The 24268-nt window shown below is 42.0% G+C and overlaps 2 protein-coding genes across 4 annotated transcripts in view; one reads left to right on the plus strand and one right to left on the minus strand.

Moving 5' to 3' along the window:
- Nucleotides 1-6323: 6323 nt before the first annotated feature.
- Nucleotides 6324-24268, plus strand: part of rassf8b (Ras association domain family member 8b) — a 37115-nt gene continuing 19170 nt past the window's right edge. For 2 of the 3 annotated variants that reach the window (XM_061913299.1, XM_061913300.1), the window contains exon 1: nucleotides 6324-6529. The gene's annotated coding sequence lies outside the window, so the exon portion shown is untranslated. The remainder of the gene's footprint in view (nucleotides 6530-24268) is intronic. The other variant, XM_061913298.1, reaches the window with a different exon arrangement.
- Nucleotides 15705-23293, minus strand: LOC133560608 (uncharacterized). Its single transcript, XM_061913302.1, has 2 exons — nucleotides 18615-23293; nucleotides 15705-15831 (listed from the first exon to the last, which is right to left on the minus strand). The coding sequence occupies exon 1, from the start codon at nucleotides 19636-19638 to the stop codon at nucleotides 18832-18834; it is 807 nt and encodes a 268-aa protein (XP_061769286.1). The 5' UTR covers nucleotides 19639-23293; the 3' UTR covers nucleotides 15705-15831; nucleotides 18615-18831.

A 24268-nucleotide genomic window follows, 5' to 3' on the forward strand; every position in this document is an offset into this window, starting at 1 on the left:
ACTTAATATATATAGTCAAGAAAATAAGTATTTGAACACCCTGCTATTATGCAAGTTCTCCCACTTAGAAATCATGGAGGGGTCTGAAATTTTTATGGTAGGTGCATGTCCACTGTATGAGAGATAACCTAAAAAGAAAAATCCAGAAATCACAATCTATGATTTTTAAACAACTTATTCCTGTGATACAGCTGAAAAAGAGTATTTGAACACCTGTCTATCAGCTAGAATTCTGACCCTCAAAGACCTGTTTGTCCGCCTTTAAAAGTCCTCCTCCACTCCACTGTACTATCCTGAATCAGATGCACCCGTGTGAGATCGTTAGCTGCATAAAGGCACCCGTCCACCCCATACAATCAGTAAGACCCAAACATTCAGCATGGCTAAGAGCAAAGAGCTGTCCAAAGACACCAGAGACAAAATTGTACAACTCCACAAGGATGGGAAGGGCTCTGGAGACATTGCCAAGCTGCTTGGTGAAAAAAGGTCCACTGTTGGAGCAATCATTAGAAAATGTAAGAAGCTAAAAATGACGGTCAAACTCAATCGGAGTGGAGCCCCATGCAAGAAATCACCTGGTGGGGTCTCAATGATGCTAAGAAAGGTGAGGAATCAGCCCAGGACTACACGGCAGGACTTGGTCAATGACCTGAAAAGATCTGGGACCACTGTTTCCATGGTCACTGTTGGTAATACACTAAGACGTCATGGTTTGAAATCATGCATGGCACGGAAGGTTCCCCTGCTTAAACCAGCACATGTTAAGGCCCGTCTTAAGTTTGCCAATGATCATTTGGATGACCCAGAGGAGTCATGTGAGAAAGTTTTGTGGACAGATGAGACCAAAATTTACCTTTTTGGTCAGAATTCCACTATGCGTGTTTGGAGGAAGAAGAATGATGCGTACCATCCCAAGAACATCTTTACTGTGAAGCATGGGGGTGGTAGCATCATGCTTTGGGGGTGTTTTTCTGCTCATGGGACAGGACGACTGTAGTGTATTAAGGAGAGGATGACTGCTGCCATGTATTGTGAGATTTTGGCCAAAAACCTCCTTTCCTCAGTCAGATCATTGAAGATGAGTCGTGGCTGGATCTTCCAACATGACAATGACCCAAAGCACACAGCCAGGAAAACCGAGAAGTGGCTTTGTAAGAACCATATCAAGGTTCTGGAGTGGCCTAGCCAGTCTCCAGACCTAAATCCAATTGAAAATCTTTGGAGGGTGCTGAAAGTCTGTGTTACTCAGCGACAGCCCAGAAACCTGTCTGATCTAGACAAGATCTGTGTGGAGGAGTGGGTGAAAATCGCTCCTGCAGTCTGTGCAAACCTGGTGAAGAAGAACAGGAAACGTTTGACCTCTGTAATTGCAAACAAAGGCTACTCTACCAAATATTAATGGTGTGTTCAAATACTTATTTTCAGCTTTATCACACAAACAATTGTTAAAAAAATCATAGGTTATGATTTCTGGATTTTTTCTTTTTAGGTTATCTCTCATACAGTGGACATGCACCTACCATGAAAATTTCAGACCCCTCAAGGATTTCTAAGCGGGAGAACTTGCAAAATAGCTGTATCTATCTATCTATCTATCTATCTATCTATCTATCTATCTATATATATATATATATATATATATATATATATATATATATATATATATATATATATATGCATATACATATATGTATATATATACATATATATAAATATATACATATATGTATATATATATGTATATATATACATATATGTATATGCATATACTGTGTTACACTGTGTCATAGTGACAACACTGTGTACTGTCGTGTTTATTTTGTACATACATGTGATTATTTAATATTTTTAATGTTAGCAGTATTATCACTAATAATAATAATAATAATAAGTATAATTTATTTATACTATACTAGCTAAAATACCTTCTACATTAAGTTAAAGTACCAATGATTGTCACACAGACACTAAGTGTGGTGAAATTTGTCCTCTGCATTTGACCCATCCCCTTGTTCACCCCCTGGGAGGTGATGGAAGCAGTGAGCAGCAGCGGCTGGGAATAATTTTTCGGTGATTTAACCCCCAATTCCAACCCTTGATGCTGAGTGCAAAGCAGGGAAGAATGCTGATATGAGCTTTTAAACATAACCTGTTAACTGCTGCTAATCAAATGGTGAATAAGATACTTTATAGGGTTCATATGTTTATAAATCTGACTGTGATGAAGTCAGTGCCTCACCAGCCATGAACCTCACCACACGTCACTGGTATATATATATATATATATATATATATATATATATATATATATATATATATATATATATATATTATTATATATATAATATATATAATATTATATATATATATATATATATATGTATATATATATATATATCAGAGGTGTGGACTCGAGTCATGAATTTGATGACTTTAGACTCGACTTGACAAAATGTAAAAAGACTTGCAACTCGACTTAGACTTTAACATCAATGACTTGTGACTTGACTTAGACTTGAGCCTTTTGACTTGACATGATTTGCTACTTTCCCCAAAACCCAACGATTAAAAAGTTAATCAGGAGCGCTCCGTATCTTCCATTGTGTACGCGTGTTTGTCAACATGTGTGCGATGACAGCCTGTGCGCTACCTGTCAGTACAATAGCCAATCAAATTACAGCCAATCAAATTACATCCACGTTGTTTTCGTCACACAGCATTCACCCAATCAAATTGCAGGAAAACCAACGAAGAAGAGCTTTCAAACAACAGAAGAATAAGTGAAGAAAATTATGCCATAAAGTGTTTCGTTCGGGTATTAAAACTACGACTTGGTCAACAAAACAGGAATTGCCGTATGCAAAACATGCGGTTGGAAGATTACAGACGGGGACGCATCAACTTACAACTTCGTTTGACATTTGAAGTTGCACAAAGAAGGGTACGTTATGAATGTAAGCTAATGTTTATTGGCTGAGTAACGTGACTTGTATTTGCTGTGTAGTTAAATCAGTGAGGCTGTAAACTCACTGCTAACGTTATAACCATAGACATCTTATAAGTAGACGCAGCATGGAGCGCTACTGCCTATTGCCGCAGACGAGACGCGGGGCCGCCATCTTGGAGTGGTGATCCACTCCACTCAGTGCAATTCATTTGGCAGGAGCGATGAACTGTCAGCGCATTTAATTCATATTAACTCACTGAATACCACTTATATTCACGCGCTTTTTGGTCATACGTGTAGCTATGATAAAGGACACATCTTTTGGCGTGTTCATAATTTGCTTAACATTAATAGAATACTCTTATATGCCAGGGGTAGGGAACCTATGGCTCAAGAGCCCAATGTGGCTCTTTTGATGACTGCATCTGGCTCTCAGATATATCTTAGCTGACATTGCTTAACACGATAAGTAATGAGTAATTCAGCTGGTAATCACAGTGTCAAAAATAACGTTCAAAATATAAAACATTCTCATGCATTTTTATCCATCCATCCGGTTTCTACGTTTCTACCGCAGCTGTTCAAGAAGTCGCATTAATGGTAAGAAGTATTTTATTTATTTTTGGTTATACTCAGAATAACAATGAGTATTAAAAAGAAGAAGAGACTTATTATAGTCTAAAACAAACATTATATGGCTCTCACGGAAATACTTTAAAAAATCTTTGACTTGTATGGCTCTCTCAGCCAAAAAGGTTCCCGACCCCTGTTATATGCTATAAGTGACCAGACGTCTGAGATCAAAACTGGGAATATAATCCCAGAGAAGGGGAAAAAAACAGTCAGCTATTTTGAAGTTGAAGAAACAATATGATTAGGTTATACATACTTGCGTATATCCTACATAATTAATGTATGAATACATTAGATATCTATATATCTAATATATATATATATATATATATCTTACGGACCTATAGACCAGAGGTTCGGTACTTGAAGGTATCCCAAGGGGTACATGATATTTTTTTAAATATTCTAAAAATAGCAACAATTCAAAATCCTTTATAAAAATATTTATTGTAAAATACTTCAACAAAATATGAATGTAAATTCATAAACTGTGAAAAGAAATGCAACAATGCAATATTCAGTGTTGACAGCTAGATTTTTTGGTGGACATGTTCCATAAATATTGATGTTAAAGATTTCTTTTTTTGTGAAGAAATGTTTAGAATGAAGTTGATGAATACAGATGGATCTCTATTACAATCCCCAAAGAGGGCACTTTAAGTTGATGAGTACTTCTATGTGTAGAGATTTTTATTTATAATTATATCACTTGTTTATTTTTCAACAAGTTTTTAGTTATATTTACATCTTTTTTTTTCAAATAGTTCAAGAAAGACCACTACAATTGTGCAATATTTTGCACTGTTATACAGTCTAATAAATCAAAAACTGATGAAATAGTGCTGTATTTTACTTCTTTATCTCTTTTTTCAACCAAAAATGCTTTGCTCTGATTAGGGGGTACTTGAATTAAAAAAATGTTCACAGGGGGTACATCACTGAAAAAAGGTTGAGAACCACTGTTATAGACTTTATCTCTGTTGCTGCAACAGCAGAGAGTTTATTCTGTCTTGACACTTTGTATTGATATTTTCTATTACATTCTTCCTTTAAATCATCATGTTTACAGTGATTGTTTTGTATGTATTTTTCATGTATGTTGCTTTGGATAAAAGTGTCCGCCAAATACTTGAACATATATAAACACCTGAAAGTCTTTATTTCAGCTAAAACCACCAATCTGTTTCACTGGATTCAGAATAAAACCAAATTCTGTCTTACTCAACAAAGTTAGTATTTGAATATTGTTACTTGAAGACTTATCTGTGGTTACAATAAAATGAGAATGCATCCTAATCAATGGCGGCTGGTGAATTTTGTTGTAGGTGGGCCTGAAAGTTTGTACACCAAATACCTGTAGGGGGGTCATCCTCCCCCAGAAGATTTCTTTGTGATTTTCACATACAAATATTGTTGTTCTTTGCTCCTGCTTAACTCTGTGGTAATATTCTTTTCACAAAATACAACCAATATTATGTTAATGTAAATTCTTACTTGTGAAAAGTAATCCTCCAATTCCTATTTTCAACAGTCCGCTCAATTGAGCAGGAAAACGCTGAACACCAGCCCAGCATCTTTGTTTTCTACCTGTCAACTGTCAGTTTAGGCTGCTTGCCGGCTCCTCATCACCACTTCAAGATGGCGGCCAAATTGCTTGCGTCACAGCAGCCAATTCTGCGTCTACTCATAAGATGTCTATGGTTATAACGTCATTGCAAACACGGCAATCTGTTGCGTCCACTGCAGTTCACTACCTTATTCATACTTTTTGTCAAGTGATTTTTTTTTTAAGCAGGGTTGCATGAGGTACCTACACACAACGTTACGTTAGTGAATGTATCACACACAGTAATGTAACGTTAGACGGCGGTCAGCAGCACCGCGTATTTTAGCCACCTACAAAAAGACAAACATAGTCAAATAAAGGTCAGTTAAAATGTATACTATATTAAGAATATGTGTACATATTCCATAGAGCCCTGACATCTAACAATTACAGCCCTGTTCATTGTTATGTTCATGTATTTGTTGTTTTTCATGTGTACGTACACATTAACACACAAACAGTATGAGATGAGATCAATGAGATAAGGTAACAACATGATATAAACTGCTGTGGAACTAGTTACAATGCAATATTCCATGGAAATACAATGTTAACACTTTTGTGCAAATAAGTACAGTTGCACTTGTTTTTTCAAATGTGTTTATACTGTAAAGGAATGAGTTAAATGTTTAGAATAACTGGTTAATAGTGCTATTATGAAGTGCAATGCCAGCACTGTTTTGTTTTTTTTTATAATAAATACGTTCAGCGTTTTAAAAGCATACACAATCTGTGTACATATATTAGTCTGTGGTTAAAAAGACTTGAAATGACTCGAAACCCAGAATGCAGGACTTGGGACTTGACTTGAGACTTTCCAGTATTGACTTTGGACTTGACTCGGACTTGCCTGTCTTGACTCGGGACTTGACTCGAGACTTGGGGGCAAAGACTTGAGACTTACTTGTGACTTGCAAAACAATGAATTGTTCCCACCGCTTATATATATATATATATATATATATATATATATATATATATATATATATATATATATATATATATATATATATATATATATATATATATATATACCGCTGCAGCTTTAAGGCTCCATCTTGCCTTGCGGTGTCGCACTTCTGCTCCCAAGTCATTTACTATCCCCGCCCCCTTCTAACTCATCATCAACGTGCACACACCAGCAGAGAGAGAGAGAGGGAGAGAGAGATGTCCGGTGAGTGGAGGAAGTGAGCAGTGATCATGTTGTGTTGTTCATGCGGTGGCCGGCTGCAGACATCCGTCGCCCCCCTGGCCCTAATCCAGCTAAGTAGTCCCGCCTTTCTGCTGCTTGTTGGGCATCTGAAAATGGTGTGATCTGCTGGGGACGACACCGCTGACTGAAGGTATGTTTTTCAAATCAGGCCTCATCATCACCGCATCAACAAACGATCTCGTGTTCATTTCTGTGTAATTAGAATGACAATATTAATTATGACCTAATATTAGAATATGTTATTCTAACAGGGCAGGCAAGCAATTCTCTTTTTTTCAATTCCAGACTGGGTTGTTTCCTACTAACTGACTAACTAACTAACTAACTAACTAACTAACTAACTAACTAACTAACTAACTAACTAACTAACATATTTCAAATTGTCCATTCATTGCCTTTGAATGAGTACTGGTAGAGTTTAGTGACCAAGTACTAGTTGAGTTACTAACTAGTCTTTTCACAGTCTTCTTTCCCTTCACCATCCCAACAATTTAAGATGAGAGATTTAGCAGATTATTGCCAAGCTGATTAACTTTTGAGAAAACAAGGTTAACTCGTCTTCATCTAAATCTTCACCCCCCTTTTTATTCGTTCTGCTTCATATTTTTTGTTCACTCTCAGATGTTGTTTGCCTGTGGCATTCTTGTTTTCAAACAATAATACTTGGGACAAAAATATGATCCACTGTTCGCCATGTTTTCCACGAGTGAGCGCCAATACACTCTTGTTGTCTGGTGGGGTACATGGTAGTGGTCTACAGCCATGTGTTTGACTTTCACGTGTTTTCTATTGCCTTTTTGGGTATTCAAAATGACAAAAAACATGGTTGTCCACTCTACTATTCGCCATGTTTGTCACCAGCTAGCATTGCTACACCATGTTGTCTTGTAGGGTACATGGTGGTGGTCTACAGCCTTGCATTTATCTTTTAGATATGTTTACTGTAGAATATTAGCACTGTTCTGTGTTTAAAAACAAATTAGAGTAGATTAAACTGCAATTCAACATGTTTGCCTCTAGGTGGCATCTCACACTCATATTGTCCGGTAGTGTGCGTTGTGGTCGTCTGCAGCAGTGTTTTTCAACCTTTTTTGAACCAAGGCACATTTATTGCGTTGCAAAAATTTGGCTCTTGTCTCAAAGTAGGTGTACTGTCACCACCTGTCACATCACGCCACGACTTATTTTGAGTTTTTTTTCTGTTTTCCTGTGTGTAGTGTTTTAGTTCTTGTCTTGCCCTCCTTTTTTGGTGGCTTTTTCTCTTTTTTTGGTATGTTCCTGTAGCAGTTTCATGTCTTCCTTTAAACGATATATCCAGCATCTACTTTGTTTTAGCAATCAGGGATATTTCAGTAGTTTTTATCCTTTTTTGTGGGGACATTGTTGATTGTCATGTCATGTTTGTATGTACTTTGTGGACGCCATCTTTGCCCCACGGTAAGTCTTTGCTGTCGTCCAGCATTCTGTTTTTGTTTACTTTGTAGCCAGTTCAGTTTTAGTTTTGTTCTGCATAGCCTTCCTTAAGCTTCAATGCCTTTTCTTAGGGGCACTTACCTTTTGTTAATTTTTGGGTTTAAGCATTAGATACCTTTTTTACCAGCACGGTGCCTCCCGCTGTTTCCGACATTTACAAAGCAATTAGCTACCGGTTGCCACCTACTGATATGGAAGAGTATTACACGGTTACTCTGCCGAACTCTAGACAGCACAGACACTCAACAACAACAACAACACATAATTTGCAGGCTATAATAAATGGTTTGCAAAAAATAATTTTAACCCACTAAAGTGAAATTAGATAATCTCCCAAGGCACACAAGACTGTATCTCACGACACACTAGTGTGCCGCGGCACAATGATTGAAAAACACTGGTCTAAAGCAGTGATTCTTGAACTTTTTTCACCAAGTACCACATCAGAAAACACTTGCGTCTTAAAGTACCACTATAGTGACCAAAATTAAAATACAGTAGCACAGTAGGTCTAAGTTTTATTTAACAGGTGTAGTTAATATTAGTGGCCACTATAACTGGACACAGAATGCACACACATGATACTCCAACCACAGCACATATTTACAGACTTCTTTGGCGTACAACTCGATGCAGCCCATCTTAGGCATGCATTTCTTATTAGTTTTTTTAATGTGTGGTCTTTTCAAGTTATCGTTTTGTAGCTGAAAAATGCTAACCTCCGATGTTTTAATGTGTTTTAAATTGGCCAAAATTGACCATTTTGGCCACTAGTTCGCGCAACTACATTCTTATTGTCCAAGACGACACATTGTGGTTGTCTACAGCCGCACAGGTTCAGTATTCTTTAAGTCAGTGGTCCCCAATCACCGGTTGCTTCTGCGTCATCTCAAACTTGCTAAAAGTAAATTCTAGATTATAATTCATGAATCTCTCACCCGGCAGTAGACAAATGTGACCATGGACCGAGAGGCTGGAGGACATTTACATCACCAAGGTGTCGAAAAAGACGCTTCTTGCAAGAACTGTTTCTAACAGAATTGTGATTAATTCTTCATCTAAAAAGGATTATGAGAGCGTCCCGTCAGTCAAAATCCCAGCAAGAGTGGAAATATTTTATCCATCCATTCCGCTTATTTAAGGTTGTGTCGCGGGGGCAGCAGCCTAAGCAGGGAAGCCCAGACTTCCCTCTCCCCAGCTATTTCGTCCAGCTCTTTCCGGGAGATCCCGAGGCGTTCCCAGGCCAGCCGGCAGATATAGTCTTCCCAACGTGTCCTGGGTCTTCCCCAGTTGTAGGGTCGGATGTACCCATAACACCTCCTCAGGGAGGTGTCCGGGTGGCATCCTGACCAGATGCCCGAATCACCTCATCTGGCTCCTCTCCATGTGGAGGAGCAGCGGCTTTACTTTGAGTTCCTCCCGGATGACAGAGCTTCTCACCCTATCTCTAAGGGAGAGCCCCGCCACCCGGCGGAGGAAACTAATTTCGACCGCCTGTACCCGTGATCTTTTCTTTTTGGTCATAACCCAAAGCTCATGACCATAGGTGAGGATTGGAACGTAGATTGACCGATAAATTGAGAGCTTTGCCTTACGGCTCAGCTCCTTTTTCACCACAACGGATCAATACAGTGTCCACATTACTGAAGACGATCCACTCTTCCGTCATTCCTGAACAAGACTCCAAGGTACTTGAACTCCTGCACTTGGGAAATATTACAGGGTTTGTTTTATTATGCGAAAAATGGTAAGTTTGTATGTTCCTCACGTAGTACTGCTGCGGATGCTAATGTCAGAATGAAGCTGCGTCCGGGTAGCAGTCATCTTTCTAAGACTTATTGCTCATCATCTTTGTGTTCGGGCTCAAAAATATAAGGTTCAGTGTCATAATTTGTCCAAAAGTAATCATTGTTGGCTTTCACAAAGTCTGATTGATTAGCATTGTTGTTGATGGGGAAGGGATCTTTGGTTCCTAATGCGATATCACGCGACTGGCTTCCTCATTTTCTCTCGAAGTGGCTCAGGAATCTCTGTGAGACTGATACTATTTTGATCATATCTATTTATCCGCAAACTTTGAAAGTCTTTTGGTGTCATAAATCATATATATATGTTAATAGCTTAACTATAGAGGCAACTTCTTTTCCCACTCTACTGGTACTTTAATATTATGTGATATTTATGACACCGACACGTGGTGAAACACTCCAACTTCAGGTATGTCCATACTTACCAACCCTCGCGATTTTCCCGGGAGACTCCCGAATTTCAGTGCCCCTCTTGAAAAACTCCCGGGGACACCATTCTCCCGAATTTCTCCCGATTTCCTCCCGGACAACAATACTGGGGGCGTGCCTTAGAGGAACTGCCTTTAACGTCCTCTAAAACCTGTCTTCACGTCTGCATTTCCTCAATACAAACAGCGTACCGGCACAGTCACATTATATATGCGGCTTTAACACACACAAGTGAATGCAAACGCATACCTACTTGGTCAACAGCCATACAGGTCACACTGAGGGTGGCCGTATAAACAACTTTAAAACTTTTACAAATATGCGCCACACTGTGAACCCCAACAAACAAAAATGACAAACACATTTCGGGAGAACATCCGCACCGTAACACAACAGAACAAATACCCAGAACCTGTTGCAGCACTAACTTTCCCGGGACGCTACAATATACACCCCCTGCTACCAAAAATAGGGTGGATGAAACTACAGTTCACCATGTTTGCCACAAGGTAGCGCATGTGGTCGTTCGTTTCTAATACATTGACGGATTAGTGGCTAAATCCTCACGTTTGTTTTGTGTGTTCCGTCCATCCAGGTGTTTGTCCTCTCAGGGCGTTCAATCATTTGCAACTGGAATGTTTGGTTTGTCTTAGAAGACGTTTCGCCTCTCATCCAAGTAGGCTTCATCAGTTCATGCTCATAGACTTACAAACCCTGTTTCCATTTGAGTTGGGAAATTGTGTTAGATGTAAATATAAACGGAATACAATGATTTGCAAATCCTTTCCAACCCATATTTAATTGAATGCACTACAAAGACAAGACATTTGATGTTCAAATTCATAAACTTTATTCTTTTTTTGCAAATAATAATCCACTTAGAATTTAATGGCTGCAACACGTGCCAAAGTAGTTGGGAAAGGGCATGTTCACCACTGTGTTACATCACCTTTTCTTTTAACTACACTCAATAAACGTTTGGGAACTGAGGAAACTAATTGTTGAAGCATTGAAAGTGGAATTCTTTCCCATTTTTGTTTTATGTAGAGCTTCAGTCTTTCAACAGTCCGGGGTCTCCGCTGTCGTATTTCACGCTTCATAATGCGCCACACATTTTCGATGGGAGACAGGTCTGGACTGCAGGCGGGCCAGGAAAGTACTCGCACTCTTTTTTTACAAAGCCACGCTGTTGTAACACGTGCTGAATGTGGCTTGGCATTGTCTTGCTGAAATAAGCAGGGGCGTCCATGAATAATACGGCGCTGAGATGGCAGCATATGTTGTTTCAAAACCAGCAATAATGGTGCCTTCACAGATCTGTAAGTTACCCATGCCTTGGGCACTAATGCACCCCCATACCATCACAGATGCTGGCTTTTGAACTTTGCGTCGATAACAGTCTGGATGGTTTGCTTCCCTTTTGATGACACGATATCGAATACTTCCAAAAACAATTTGAAATGTGGACTTGTCATATCACAGAACACTTTTCCACTTTGCATCAGTCCATCTTAGATGATCTTGGGCCCAGAGAAGCCGGCTGCGTTTCTGGATGTTGTTAATAAATGGCTTTCGCATTGCATAGTAGAGCTTTAGCTTGCACTTACAGATGTAGCGACAAACTGTATTTAGTGACAGTGGTTTTCTGAAGTGTTCCTGAGCCCATGTGGTGATATCCTTTAGAGATTGATGTCGGTTTTTGATACAGTGCCGTCTGAGTGATCGAAGGTCACGGTCATTCAATGTTGGTTTCCGGCCATGTCGCTTACGTGGAGTGATTTCTCCAGATTCTCTGAACCTATTAATGATATTATGGACCGTAGATGTTGAAATCCCTAAATTTCTTGCAATTGCACTTTGAGAAATTTTGTTCTTAAACTGTTTGACTATTTACTCACGCAGTTGTGAACAAAAGGGTGTACCTCTCCCCATCCTTTCTTGTGAAAGACTAAGCAGTTTATGGGAAGCTGTTTTTATACCCAATCATGGCACCCACCTGTTCCTAATTAGCCTGCACACCTGTGGGATGTTCCAAGTAAGTGTTTGATGAACATTTCCCAACTTTGTTGTCACGTGTTGCTGGCATCAAATTCTAAAGTTAATGATTATTTGCAAAAAAAAAATAATTTGTTTTTTAATCAGTTGTCTTTGTAGTGCATTCAACTGAATATGGGTTGAAAAGGATTCGCAAATCATTGTATTCCGTTTATATTTACATTTAACACAATTTCCCAACTCATATGGAAATGGGATTTGTAGATTGGTCAGATCTAGTGTAGCCGCTGGTGCCAAAACCCCAAATATTTGTGCTCCAAAACCAGCAGGGTGTGCCTCAAATATTTACTCTCCCAGGCACATCCTTCTGGTTTTGGAGTATACATGTTTGGGGTTTTGGCAGCAGATGCTAGACTACATCTGACCAACCTAAGTCTATGAACATGAACTGATGAAGTCTACTTGGATGAGAGGCGAAACGTCTTCTAAGACAAACCAAACATTCCAGTTGCAATGGATTGAATGCCCCGAGAGTGTTGCAATGCACCTTTTTGACCACGATGTAGCGCAATTACACTTTTATGGGGTACGTTGTAGCGATCTACAACCAATATTTCACATTTGTGACTGTGTACTTTTGTAACAATAACATTTTTTATTTTTTCTACAAATGGCATTTGATGTAGGAGGTACAAAGTGTGTCTAAACGTGGATGACCTTTCTGGCGCCATCAAACCAAGTGATGTTGCTCGATCTAATCTCGTTTGTATGTTCAAGTAAGTGCTGACATCAACATTTCCTTCTTTTTGCTTCTGCTAGCGTGGCAAAAAAAAAGGACACGTCTGGGTGTGATTCAAGTTCACCATGATACATTAGCGTTAGCAACGTTTGTTTACTTTTTAAAAATAATCAGTTCATTTGTTAGCTCAACAATGACCCACTAGTGCCACTTGAGGTACAAAGTGGTACTACAGCTAATGCAGCAAATATTTACATAATTATTCTCGGATAAGCAGAACAAAATGGATGGATGGATGGATGGATGGATGGATTCATCAAATCAAATCAAATCAACTTTATCTATAAAGCATATTGAAAATCTACCACAGGGGTAGCCAAAGTGCTGTACAATAGGCAGGTTAAAAGATAACACAAGAAAAAAGAGCAAACACAACATAACATAAACAGAGCACGATAAAAATAAATAAATATATAAATAAATAAAACATAGAAACATTCCTTTGGTGTTATGTTTTCAAATATATATTTTTGATCCAATACAGGTTCAGTACAAAACATGTAAAACAGGGACTCTTAACTTTTTTGACCTTGAGGTTAATTTTTTCCACTAGAGAGGGGCCCGAGGCGCACCCAAATTATAATCTTACCCTTGATTTGATATATACTCAATTGTTTTATCTAACCTACTTATAGTTAACAACTTTGAAATTATATGAAAACATGTGTTAATCACAAAAATTAGTATTTATTTAACACATAAACTTCAGGCTTAGGTCAGGCTGATCGGAAAAATAAGTACTAACCAAATAAACTGTATAAGAAGGGACTCATATTTCACTGACAAAATATGATTTACATTTATGTTGCGTTAAAATACATGAAAACTAAATTAATGATGAATATGTTTCTTAGCTAAACTGTCAAAAAAATGTAAGCGCAAATGAAAATACAGCTTCACCATTTTAGTCATAATTTTTGCGCTTAACAAACTTTTTTCAGGTTTGATCCGCTGCCCGGATCATGTTCTGTTTAATTTTTGTACTCCCTTAGTTCTGTTTCAGCACCCCTGTTTTGTGTCTCCTTGGTTACCATGGGTTCTGATTGGTTTCAGCCGCCTCTGATTAGTGTCCAGGGTACTCACCTGCTGCCGGGCACTAACCAGAGAGCTATTTATTCCCGTTTCTTTCCACACTCAGGCTGGCTTCCTAATTTGCTACATGCAACAATTAACGACGGTTTGATTCCAGTTTTTTAGGCTCTTTTGTTTATGCTAGCTTCCATGCTAAGTTCATTTTGTTTGCTAGCACCCACACTAGCCCCCTTAGCTTTTGCCTTCCATGCTAGGAGCACGCTTTTGTTTGTTCCCGCCTGTTTTATTGCTTTAATAAATAATTTCCTACCTGCATGCTGTGTCCGAAGTCTGTCTGCATCTTGGGAAAACGACCCCCGCATCGCCATGTGCTCGGATCGTTACATTTAGCTCCATATTTCTTCTGTTTGTTTGAGACAGAGTCGTGTATAAAGAGAGAGCATGTCCAACACAGACGATGTCCTCAATGATCGGTCAAAAGGCACTCAAGTGACTACAGTGCGCCATGACTGCTACTAACTTTAAGCTAATGCTATGTGTTTGGGCGCTTCCTTGTTAGTTTTTTGACCTGTAAAAATGGCCTGGTGTGCAGCAAGGGGCTGCTCCACCAGTGAAAATTGTGGGAAGGTTCGCCACAAACACTGGAAAGACTGATTACAGCGTCTTGTGCGAGTTAAACACGCGACACGTCTGCATTTTGTTCAGGAGGGATCAAACAGAAATAATAACGGACAAAATTAACAAATTGAAGAGATGGTTTTACAAAAAAAGATTTCATTTGAATCTCAGTAAAACTAAAATAATGCAATTGAATGAGTAAAAAGAAGCCACATTTTGGATGTAATAATAAATAGGAAAATAAACTGGAAATCTCATTAAAGATAAACAACATAAAGCGGCAAAACATATTTCAATAATGAATAAAGCAACTTATGTTGTCGACTAAAAATCACTCCATATTCTCTAGTGCTCGCCAGTGTTAACATATCTGAGTTATGTGCAGAAATATGGGGAAATAACTACAAAAGTAACCTTATTCATTCACCATGTTACAAAAAAGTCAGAGTAATACGTAATGAGTGATACATACAGTGACTACAAATACATGGGAGGCAGCCACCACAGTTGTTACTTCACTCAAAAGTCATCATTTCTCTGCGATTGTTGGTTCAAAGCTAAGGAAGATTTTGGCAAAATGAAGGTAATACTGTATGTTGGGGTTTTTTGGTCGTTCTGTGTATGTTTTTCGTTTATTGCACCATCCGTGGCTTGTTAGTGGGCCTGCTACGTTCAGGAAATAAAAACATGTTTTATTGTAAGTTTATGAGTTGCAGCATGTTTAGATAGATAGATAGATAGATAGATAGATAGATAGATAGATAGATAGATAGTACTTTATTGATTCCTTCAGGAGAGTTCCCTCAGGAAAATAAAAATTCTAGCAACAGGGTACAGAATTGAGATCGAATTTAAAAAGTAAATAATGGGGGTTTTAATGGAAACAAAATAGAAACATATTACAATAACAATAAAAACAAAGCAACAATGATAAATATATAACAGTAAAATAAGAATATAACAAGAGAAACTAGGCAGTAGTGACCATGTTATGAAAAAGTAGTGCACAGTTATTGTTTTGCATCCCCTGTCATCCTAGTCCTTCATGCGGTGGAGCCATTGTAGCGGTTTGTGGTCTGAGTAGAGACTGAAGGCGCGCCCCAGCAGGTAGTAGCGGAGGGCTCCCACTGCCCACCGGATGGCGAGGCACTCCCTCTCCACTGTGCTGTACCTCGCCTCCCGGTCCGACAGCTTTCGGCTGATGTAGAGTACGGGGCGGTCGACGCCCTTCACCCGCTGGGACAGCACCGCCCCCAGTCCCCGGCTCGACACGTCCGCCTGCAGACAAAAAGGGATGCCAAATTTTGGCATGTGCAGTACCGGTTCCTCACAGAGTGCTGTTTTCACCTTCTCAAACGCCCGCTGGCACTGCTCCGTCCACTGGACCAGTTCTGGAGCACCGTTTCGGGTAAGGTCAGTCAGTGGGGTGGTCCAGTCCGCAAATTGGGGAATGAACCGGCGGTAATAGCCTGCCAACCCCAAAAACTGCCTCACCTCCTTTTTTGTCTTGGGAGGTGGACAGGCCGCAATAGCCGCCGTTTTGTCCACTTGGGGCCGCACCTGCCCCCCCCCAAGTGGTACCCCAGATACTGCACCTCCCTCCGACCAACAGCGCACTTCGCTGGGTTGGCGGTGAGCCCCGCCCGCCTCAGGGACTCGAGCACCGCCCCCACCCGCCGTATGTGCTGTTCCCAGCTGCTACTCTGGATGATTACATCATCCAGGTAGGCAGCCGCGTATGCCGCATGGGGTCGCAGCACCCGGTCCATGAGGCGCTGGAACGTGGCAGGCGCACCGAACAAGCCAACCGGAAGTGTCACAAATTGGTACAAACCTTCCGGAGTGGCAAAGGCCGTTTTTTCTCGGGACTCTGGAGACAAGGGAATCTGCCAGTAGCCCTTCGTCAAATCCAGTGTCGTAAAAAAACGAGCCGTGCCCAGCCGATCTAGGAGCTCGTCGACCCGAGGCATTGGGTACGCGTCAAAACGTGAAATGTCATTCACCCTGCGGTAATCCACACAGAACCGCACAGTTCCATCTTTCTTCCCCACTAAGACAATGGGACTGCACCATGCGCTGTGGGATTCTTCTATTACCCCCCAACTCAAGCATAGTTTTTAATTCTTCCCGAACCACTTTACGTTTGTGTTCGGGCAGCCGATATGGCCGACACCGCACCGTAACCCCCGGGCTGGTGTCTATCTGATGTCGGACAAGATCCGTGCGCCCGGGCCGAGAGGAGAACACATCTGAGTAGCGCCGCTGTAATTCAGCCACCTCCGCTCTCTTCGCCAATGTGAGCTGGTCATCACAGGGAAGCTGAGGGGTTGGGCCAGAGCGCGGGCTCACTGGCCCCAACTCCTCCTCCTCCCCCCCCTCTACTGTTACCATGGCGACAGGCTCGGCCTCTCTCCATGCCTTCAGCAGGTTCAAATGGTATATTTGGGTGTCTCCGCGTCGGTCATAATCGACATCCCCCACTTGCCGTGTGACCTCAAAGGGTCCTTGCCACTTTGCAAGTAATTTGGAGCTTGACGTTGGAAGCAACACAAGCACTTTTTCTCCCGGTGAAAATTTACGCAGTTGGGCCCGCTTATTATACGTGCGCTGTTGACGCTCTTGGGCAAGGCGCAAATTCTCCCGTGACAAGTGCCCCACCTTGTGGAGTTTTGCCCGCATGTCCAAGACGTATTGAATCTCATTTTTGCTGCAGCTTGGACCGTCCTCCCAGCTTTCCTTAATGACGTCCAATTCTCCGCGGGGCCTTCGGCCGTACAGCAACTCGAACGGTGCAAAACCGAGGGAGCCCTGAGGTACCTCCCGCATCGCAAAAATTAGTGGGTCCAACCATTTATCCCAATTTTGTTTGTCCTCGTGCATAAATTTACGGATCATGGATTTAAGCGTTTTATTAAATCTCTCCACCAGCCCGTCCGTTTGTGGATGGTATACGCTGGTGCGGATGGACTTAATCCCCAGTAACCCGTAAAGTTCCTTTATCATGCGTGACATAAAGGACGTGCCCTGGTCCGTCAAAATCTCTTTCGGGATTCCGATGCGGGAAATGACCGCGAAGAGTGCTTGCGCCACACTCTTGGCAGAGATGGAGCGCAGCGGCACTGCTTCAGGATACCGCGTTGCGTAATCCACCAGAACAAACACAAAACGGTATCCCGTGTGCTCGGGTTAAATGGTCCGATGAGGTCCATCCCAATTCTTTCGAACGGGACCTCCATGAGTGGTAATGGGCGTAAAGGCGCCTTTGGAATGGCCGCGGGGTTCACCCGCTGGCAGTCCGGGCAGGCCGCGCACCATCGGCGTATGTCTGCCTGGAGGCCCGGCCAATGGAATCGGACCGTGACCCGATTAAGTGTTCTATCATATCCTAAATGGCCAGACATGGGATTGAAGTGTGCCGCCTGGAAAACCATTTCCCGGCGGCATTTCGGCACCAACAATTGGGTGTATTCTTCCCCGGTTTGCGTGTCACGGCCCACTCGATACAGTCTGTCTCTAATAATGGAAAAATGGGGGAATACCCGCGCTTTCCCCGGGCGCACCAGCTGACCGTCCACAAAATCGACCTGATCCCAGGCCTCGCGCAAGGTTTCATCACGGGCCTACTCGAGGGGAAAATCCTCCGCAGGTTGCCATCAGGGGGCCGGGGGGGCCTCCCGCGAAGCCCCCACCGGTTCCCGCTCGGCATTCCCGGATGAAACTGCGTCGCCGCTGAAAACGGCGTGGATACTCCCCTTGCCTACTGTCCGTGAACGCACCCCTCCACATCGTGTCACCAAATGATTAAATCCCGGCCAATTCGTTCCTAAAATTATAGGGTGCGTAAGTTGCGCGCTTACGGCAACCTTAACTCAATGCTTTTGGGTTTGATATAAAATTTCCACTGGCACCATCGGATACTCGTGTATATCCCCATGCACACACCATATTTTTATCCGTCTTGCCTGCCCTAAAGCCCCGGGTCGAACCAGGTTTGGGTGGATCATGGACTGCCTGCAACCCGAATCCACCATCGCCCGGTATGTACTCCCCTGTATCCTTACCGGTACGCAGTACGTCTCTCCCATATCGCGGGCGGGTGCTGGAGGTCCGAAAACCCGCAACACTTGCCCCACCTCCATCACGGTGCACTCCCGGCGCAGGTGCCCCGGCTGTCCGCACACCGGCCCTGGCGTTTGAGGTGCACTCCGCGAGGGAATCCCCCCTTCAGCAGCGCCGGGACCCTGGAACACACAAGAGTACATATTATTATTCTTATTATTATTTCTCTGTGAGTCCCCCGATGATGTATATGTCTGTGTGTGTTGTGTTGATGGATGTCTGTGTGGGAAACCTGCTCGCTGGCCGCCTGTAGTCCGGCCAGGGCCCTCCCCGTCTCTCCTGACTTGCCCCCCCCCACCGTGGGGCGAGTTGTCGTCGATGTGTCGGGGGGGTTTTCCTGGCGGTCGTTGGCGTTGCCTCCCGGTGCACCGCCAGGTGCTCCTCCACCAGCCTCACCGCGGTTTGGACAACCGGCGGACTGTGGTACCTGACCCACGCGGATGTTCTCGCTGGGATGCCGTCCAGGAACTGCTCCAGTACCACTTCTTCCAGCATCTTGGTGTCTTGGCCGTTGGGCTGGAGCCATTTGGTTGCGGCATCCCTCAGCCGGTGAGAGAAGATGAAGGGCTGGCCCTCCGACGCCAGCTTCATGGCCCGGAATTGCCGGCGATGATCCTTGGGGCTGCTGCCTACCCGGTTGAGGATGGCGTGCCGCTGATTGGTGTATTGCGTGCGGGCCGACGCTGGGAGACTCAACGCCGCCCGCTGCGCTTCCCCCGCCAGAAGCGGCAGCAGCCTCGCTCCCCATTCTTCCTCCAGCCACTTGCACGCTGCCGCCGTCGCCTCGAACACCTCCAGGAATGTTTGCGGGTCTTCCCCTTCCACCATCCGCTTCATGGATGTTGAGCCTCCTGCTGCGTCCGCCCGGCCCATCAACACTGGCACCACCTTGGTCTGCTGCCGGCTCGCCGCTGAGACCTCTGACAGGACTTGACCTAACGCCTCCAGGGGGGTTGGTGTCGACATCTTTTCCTTGTTACTTTGACGTTGGGCGCCACTGTAGCAGGTCTCGTACCTTTTCGTCTTCTGGATCAGTGACTTCCGCACACTTCACTCAGTGGTTTTTACAACTTTTAATATTTACACAATAATCAATTAGGCTTTGCAGCCCCTCGTGCAATTCTCTTTTCAAGTCCTTCTTGGTTCTGGCTTTTCAGCACGCTCCCCTCAGTGTCGTCCGTCCTCCCGATCATGGTCTCCCGCGCTGCTATTAAAGGAACAGGTGATTAGATAACTCGTTCCAGCTGAGATTATCCACTCACCTGTCAGCTGCTTCATGACCGATTTCTGAACACCCCCCCGTCCGCAGGGAACGCGCTGACCACGCCCCCTGCCACAATACACATCTCTTTCAATTTGAACATGTACCTCTACTTGCTAAATATAGCGACAAAGTTGTCAAAATGCATCACAGGTCATTTCTGTAATATCTTATTCTCTGGCAAAGCAGGCGCGTATGATGTGTGTTGTCGTTGTGTTACACCACACCTATACGACACAAACACACTTCCATTAGCATTTGTTTATGAGCGAGGGGCCCACCAAATCCACATTTGTGACAGGTTTCCACAAATGAATCAATATATGCTAACACTGGTTCTTTTTTTTTTTTAGTACAGCTGGCATTCTTCTTTACCGTTGACTCAGTGCTCACATGCCGAGAACTGGGGAGGAAAAAGTGTTGGACAGTATTCTGTACTAACAGCACTGAAAAAAAGCAGGTATTGATGCATTTTTTGTGTGGTAGTATTGACTTGGTATCTAAGTGTCAATACTTTGACACGCCCAACCTGGAAATTAGCCCTTGGCTTAAAGGCCTACTGAAATGAGATTTTCTTATTCAAAGGCCATAGCAGGTCCATTCTATGTGTCATATTTGATCATTTCGCGATATTGCCATATTTTTGCTGAAATGATTTAGTAGAGAGCATCGACGATAAAGGTCGCAACGTTTGGTCGCTAATAAAAAAGCCTTGCCTGTATCGGAAGTAGCAGACGATGTGCGCGTGTGGAGCTCCTCACATCTGAACATTGTTTACAATCATGGCCACCAGCAGCGAGAGTGATTCGGACCGAGAAAGCGACGATTTCCCCATTAATTTGAGCGAGGATGAAAGATTCGTGGATGAGGAAAGTGAGAGTGAAGGACTAGAAAAAAACAAAAAACAAAAAAAAAACTAGACGGCAGAGCGATTCAGATGTTATTAGACAAATTTACTAGGATAATTCTGGAAAATCCCTTATCTGCTTATTGTGTTACTAGTGTTTTAGTGAGATTAAATGGTCGTACCTCTACAACCTTAAGGTCGGAGGGGTGTGGCTACGGGTGTGGTGACCACCAGTGTCTCCGAGGAAAGCCACGTTTCTTGACGAGGCGAAGGCAGCCGATGCTTCCTCCACGTTGGAAGCACCCGACAGTCGGGGGCGGCCGGTGGGAGGAGGCAAGAGAGTCCGCAGCTGCCTCTTTGACAGGTGCAGGAGGAACGACAAAAGCTCTCTGCTCCTGTCTACGATAAGAGCCGACTTATTACCACCATTTTCTCACCGAAACCTGCCGTTTGACATGTGGTAGGGAGCCATGTTCGCTTGACCGTTCTGTTCCATAGTAAAGGTTCACCGTCATCTTTCGGGAATGTAAACAAGGAAACAAGGAAACACTGGCTGTGTTTGTGTTGCTAAAGGCGGCCGCAATACACCGCTTCCCACCTACATCTTTCTTCTTTGACGTCTCCATTATTAATTGAACAAATTGCAAAAGATTGTACATGCTCAATAATAGGTGCTGTCCCTAGTTGAAGTAACGAATATAGATATTATTATCATATTTGGTCAGCACTTCAGTGTTTTTCAGGCAGCAACAGGAAAAATGCTGCTTTGATTGTTTTGCTCAACTTTCCCCACATACAATGCAGTCATTTGTGTGTTGGGGGACAAAGAGCTGAAAGGGGGCTGCGTTGCCGTGGTGACAGATTGTTTGCGTTCAGCTGCTTGCTCGCCATGTGGACACAAACACTGTGGCCGTCTCTTTTGTCAAACTCCCCCCTTGCATCCTTTACATATAAATGTGTTGTTGCATCATCATCATCAGCTTTTTCTGGTTTATGTTTCAACTCTTTAACTTAGTTAACAATATTTCAGCCAAATATTTAGTATGTTTTCTTGATTTGTTGCAAGTCTTTTCTCGTCCCCAAGAACTACACTTAAGTTTACTAAAATAGTATTTATTGCATCTTTTCACACTTTGTGTCAGCTTCTTTCTTTTTCTTCTTTTTTTTGTTTGGCCTTTCCAGCTTCTCAGATTGTAGATGTAGATTCCCATATCGGCTGTACAGATTTACTTTACAAAAGAGAAGTGTGGGATACTTATTTTGTTGCCTTATTTGTATTTCAAATTATTAAATGGATTTATATTATCATTTGGTGCAGCCGGGCCAGAGCAGGAGGGGATAGAAAGAGAAAAAAAGAAGACAGAGGGAGAAATTGTGGAGACAAAACGGGGATACGACAGAGAGACAAAAACCACAACAGCAAACACAACAATACCAACAATAAAACAACATCAGCAAAAATTATATATACAAATATGATAGTAAAAGTGATAGCAGAGAAGCAGTTAGTGAAATAATAATACAGAAATGACAATGAGCATTATAACACTACAAATGGAGCAATACAAATACCAATAGAAATAGCACCATTGATAATTAATAATAACAATAATTACCTCTATTATCAACAATACAATTGTTCAAATGCAACAATACATATACAAAAGAGAGCAGAAAAATAGAGGGGAAGAAAGAGAAGCCAGCTCTATTAACCTTGTAAATTGTTATAGTAACTATAGGTTAAGCTTTGTCAGTGTACCATGTGTTACCCAGTTTCCCCTAGGGCAGGGGTAGGGAACCTATGGCTCTATAGCCAGATGTGGCTCTTTTGATGACTGCATCTGGCTCTCAGATAAATCTTAGTTGGCATTGCTTAACCCAATAAGTAATGAATAATTCTGCTGGTAATCACAGTGTTAAAAATAACATTCAAAATATAAAACATTCTCATGCATTTTAATCCATCCATCCATTTCCTACCGTACCTGTTCAAGAAGTCGCATTATTGGTAAGAAGTATTTTATTGATTATTGGTTAGTTTCAGAATAAAAATCATATTAAAAATAATAGGAGACTTAATGTACTCTAAAAATGTTGTTATTAATTAAAAATGCATGCATTTATTTGTATTCAGTGTTAAAAAATATGATATGGCTCTCACGGAAATACATTTTAAAATCTTTGGGTTTCATGGCTCTCTCAGCCAAAAAGGTTCCCGACCCCTGCCCTATGGCAACAACGTTAATATATTTTGGAATAAACGTGATTATATGCATGACTGTATGTATGCATATGTACTTTTATATGTACAGTATATGTGTATATGAATGTTTGTACAGTGAATGTATATCTTTCGTCTTCTAATCTCACGCTGATGCCATAAATGTGACTTTTTTAGTGTGGCGGACATTTTTCTAGCAGTAATAAAGGTTATTTTTCTTTCCTGCTCAGACGTCCAAATGTGGAAGCATAAATTTACACGCAGCATGTGCTGTTTGCTGTTCAAGCATATTCATAGCAAACCCTGTATGATTTATTCATAATTTGTTGGCTTCCACGCTGGCCTAAAAAACATGCTAGAATGCCAGCAGTTTAGGATTGAAGTTGGTCTTTTTTCATGATACATAAAAAAGACAAACTCCTCCCTGAACTCTTGAGGCCTGCTTGTAAATTCCATGACAGCAAACGTACTAAAATATTAAAGCTTCAAAAATCATGCAAACATCTGACTTAAAAAGCAAAAAGTTAAATAGCATGATCAACTTTATGAAATGTTAATGTCATTTGCATATCCTTTATAATCTAATTTTAGTAATTTTTTTAATGATTTGCTTCAATTGAAAGTGTTACATTAAGGTTCAATTACTGCCTTTTTATAACAGTATAATATGTACATTGTATTAAGATGTATGACAGTGTTAGAGCAGAGCAAATATGTATTTTAATTGCTTGTTTTGTTTTGCAGTCGTTAGTCCCAGAATCCCATGCATCCATGACTCTTCCAGGCAATTTTCTACACCCCTCCCCCCGTGCGTTGGTTGAGGTGGGCGGGGTTGGGGGCGCGGGGGTGTAGAATATAGCCTGGAAGAGTCATGGATGCATGGGATTCTGGGTAATTGTTATGTTGCGTTTATGTTGTGTTAACTGTGAGGATGTTCTCCCAAAATGTGTTTGTCATTCTTGTTTGGTGTGGGTTCACAGTGTGGCGCATGTTAGTAAGAGTGTTAAAGTTGTTTGTATCACAACCTTCAGTGTAACCTGTATGGCTGTTGACTATATGCCTTGCAATCTCGTACGTCTGACGATAGAAGCAGCTAGATGCATGCGTCCGGCCGGCACGCAGATGGCATGGTGTAAAGGCGGGCGATGACATGTAGAGGACGATAAAAGTAAAGCCATCACAAGTAAAGCCATCACGACACGCCTTCAATATTATAGTCCGAGTGAAATTCGGAGAATGTTAACCCCGGGTGCCAATGGCTTTGGCT

Source organism: Nerophis ophidion, linkage group LG10 (assembly GCF_033978795.1).
Source record: "Nerophis ophidion isolate RoL-2023_Sa linkage group LG10, RoL_Noph_v1.0, whole genome shotgun sequence".
In the NCBI taxonomy this organism is placed as follows: Eukaryota; Metazoa; Chordata; class Actinopteri; order Syngnathiformes; family Syngnathidae; genus Nerophis; species Nerophis ophidion.

Coding starts and splice junctions, on each gene's coding strand:
- LOC133560608 (XM_061913302.1), bottom strand. CDS start 19,638: ATGTCGACACCAACCCCCCTGGAGGCGTTAGGTCAAGTCCTGTCAGAG.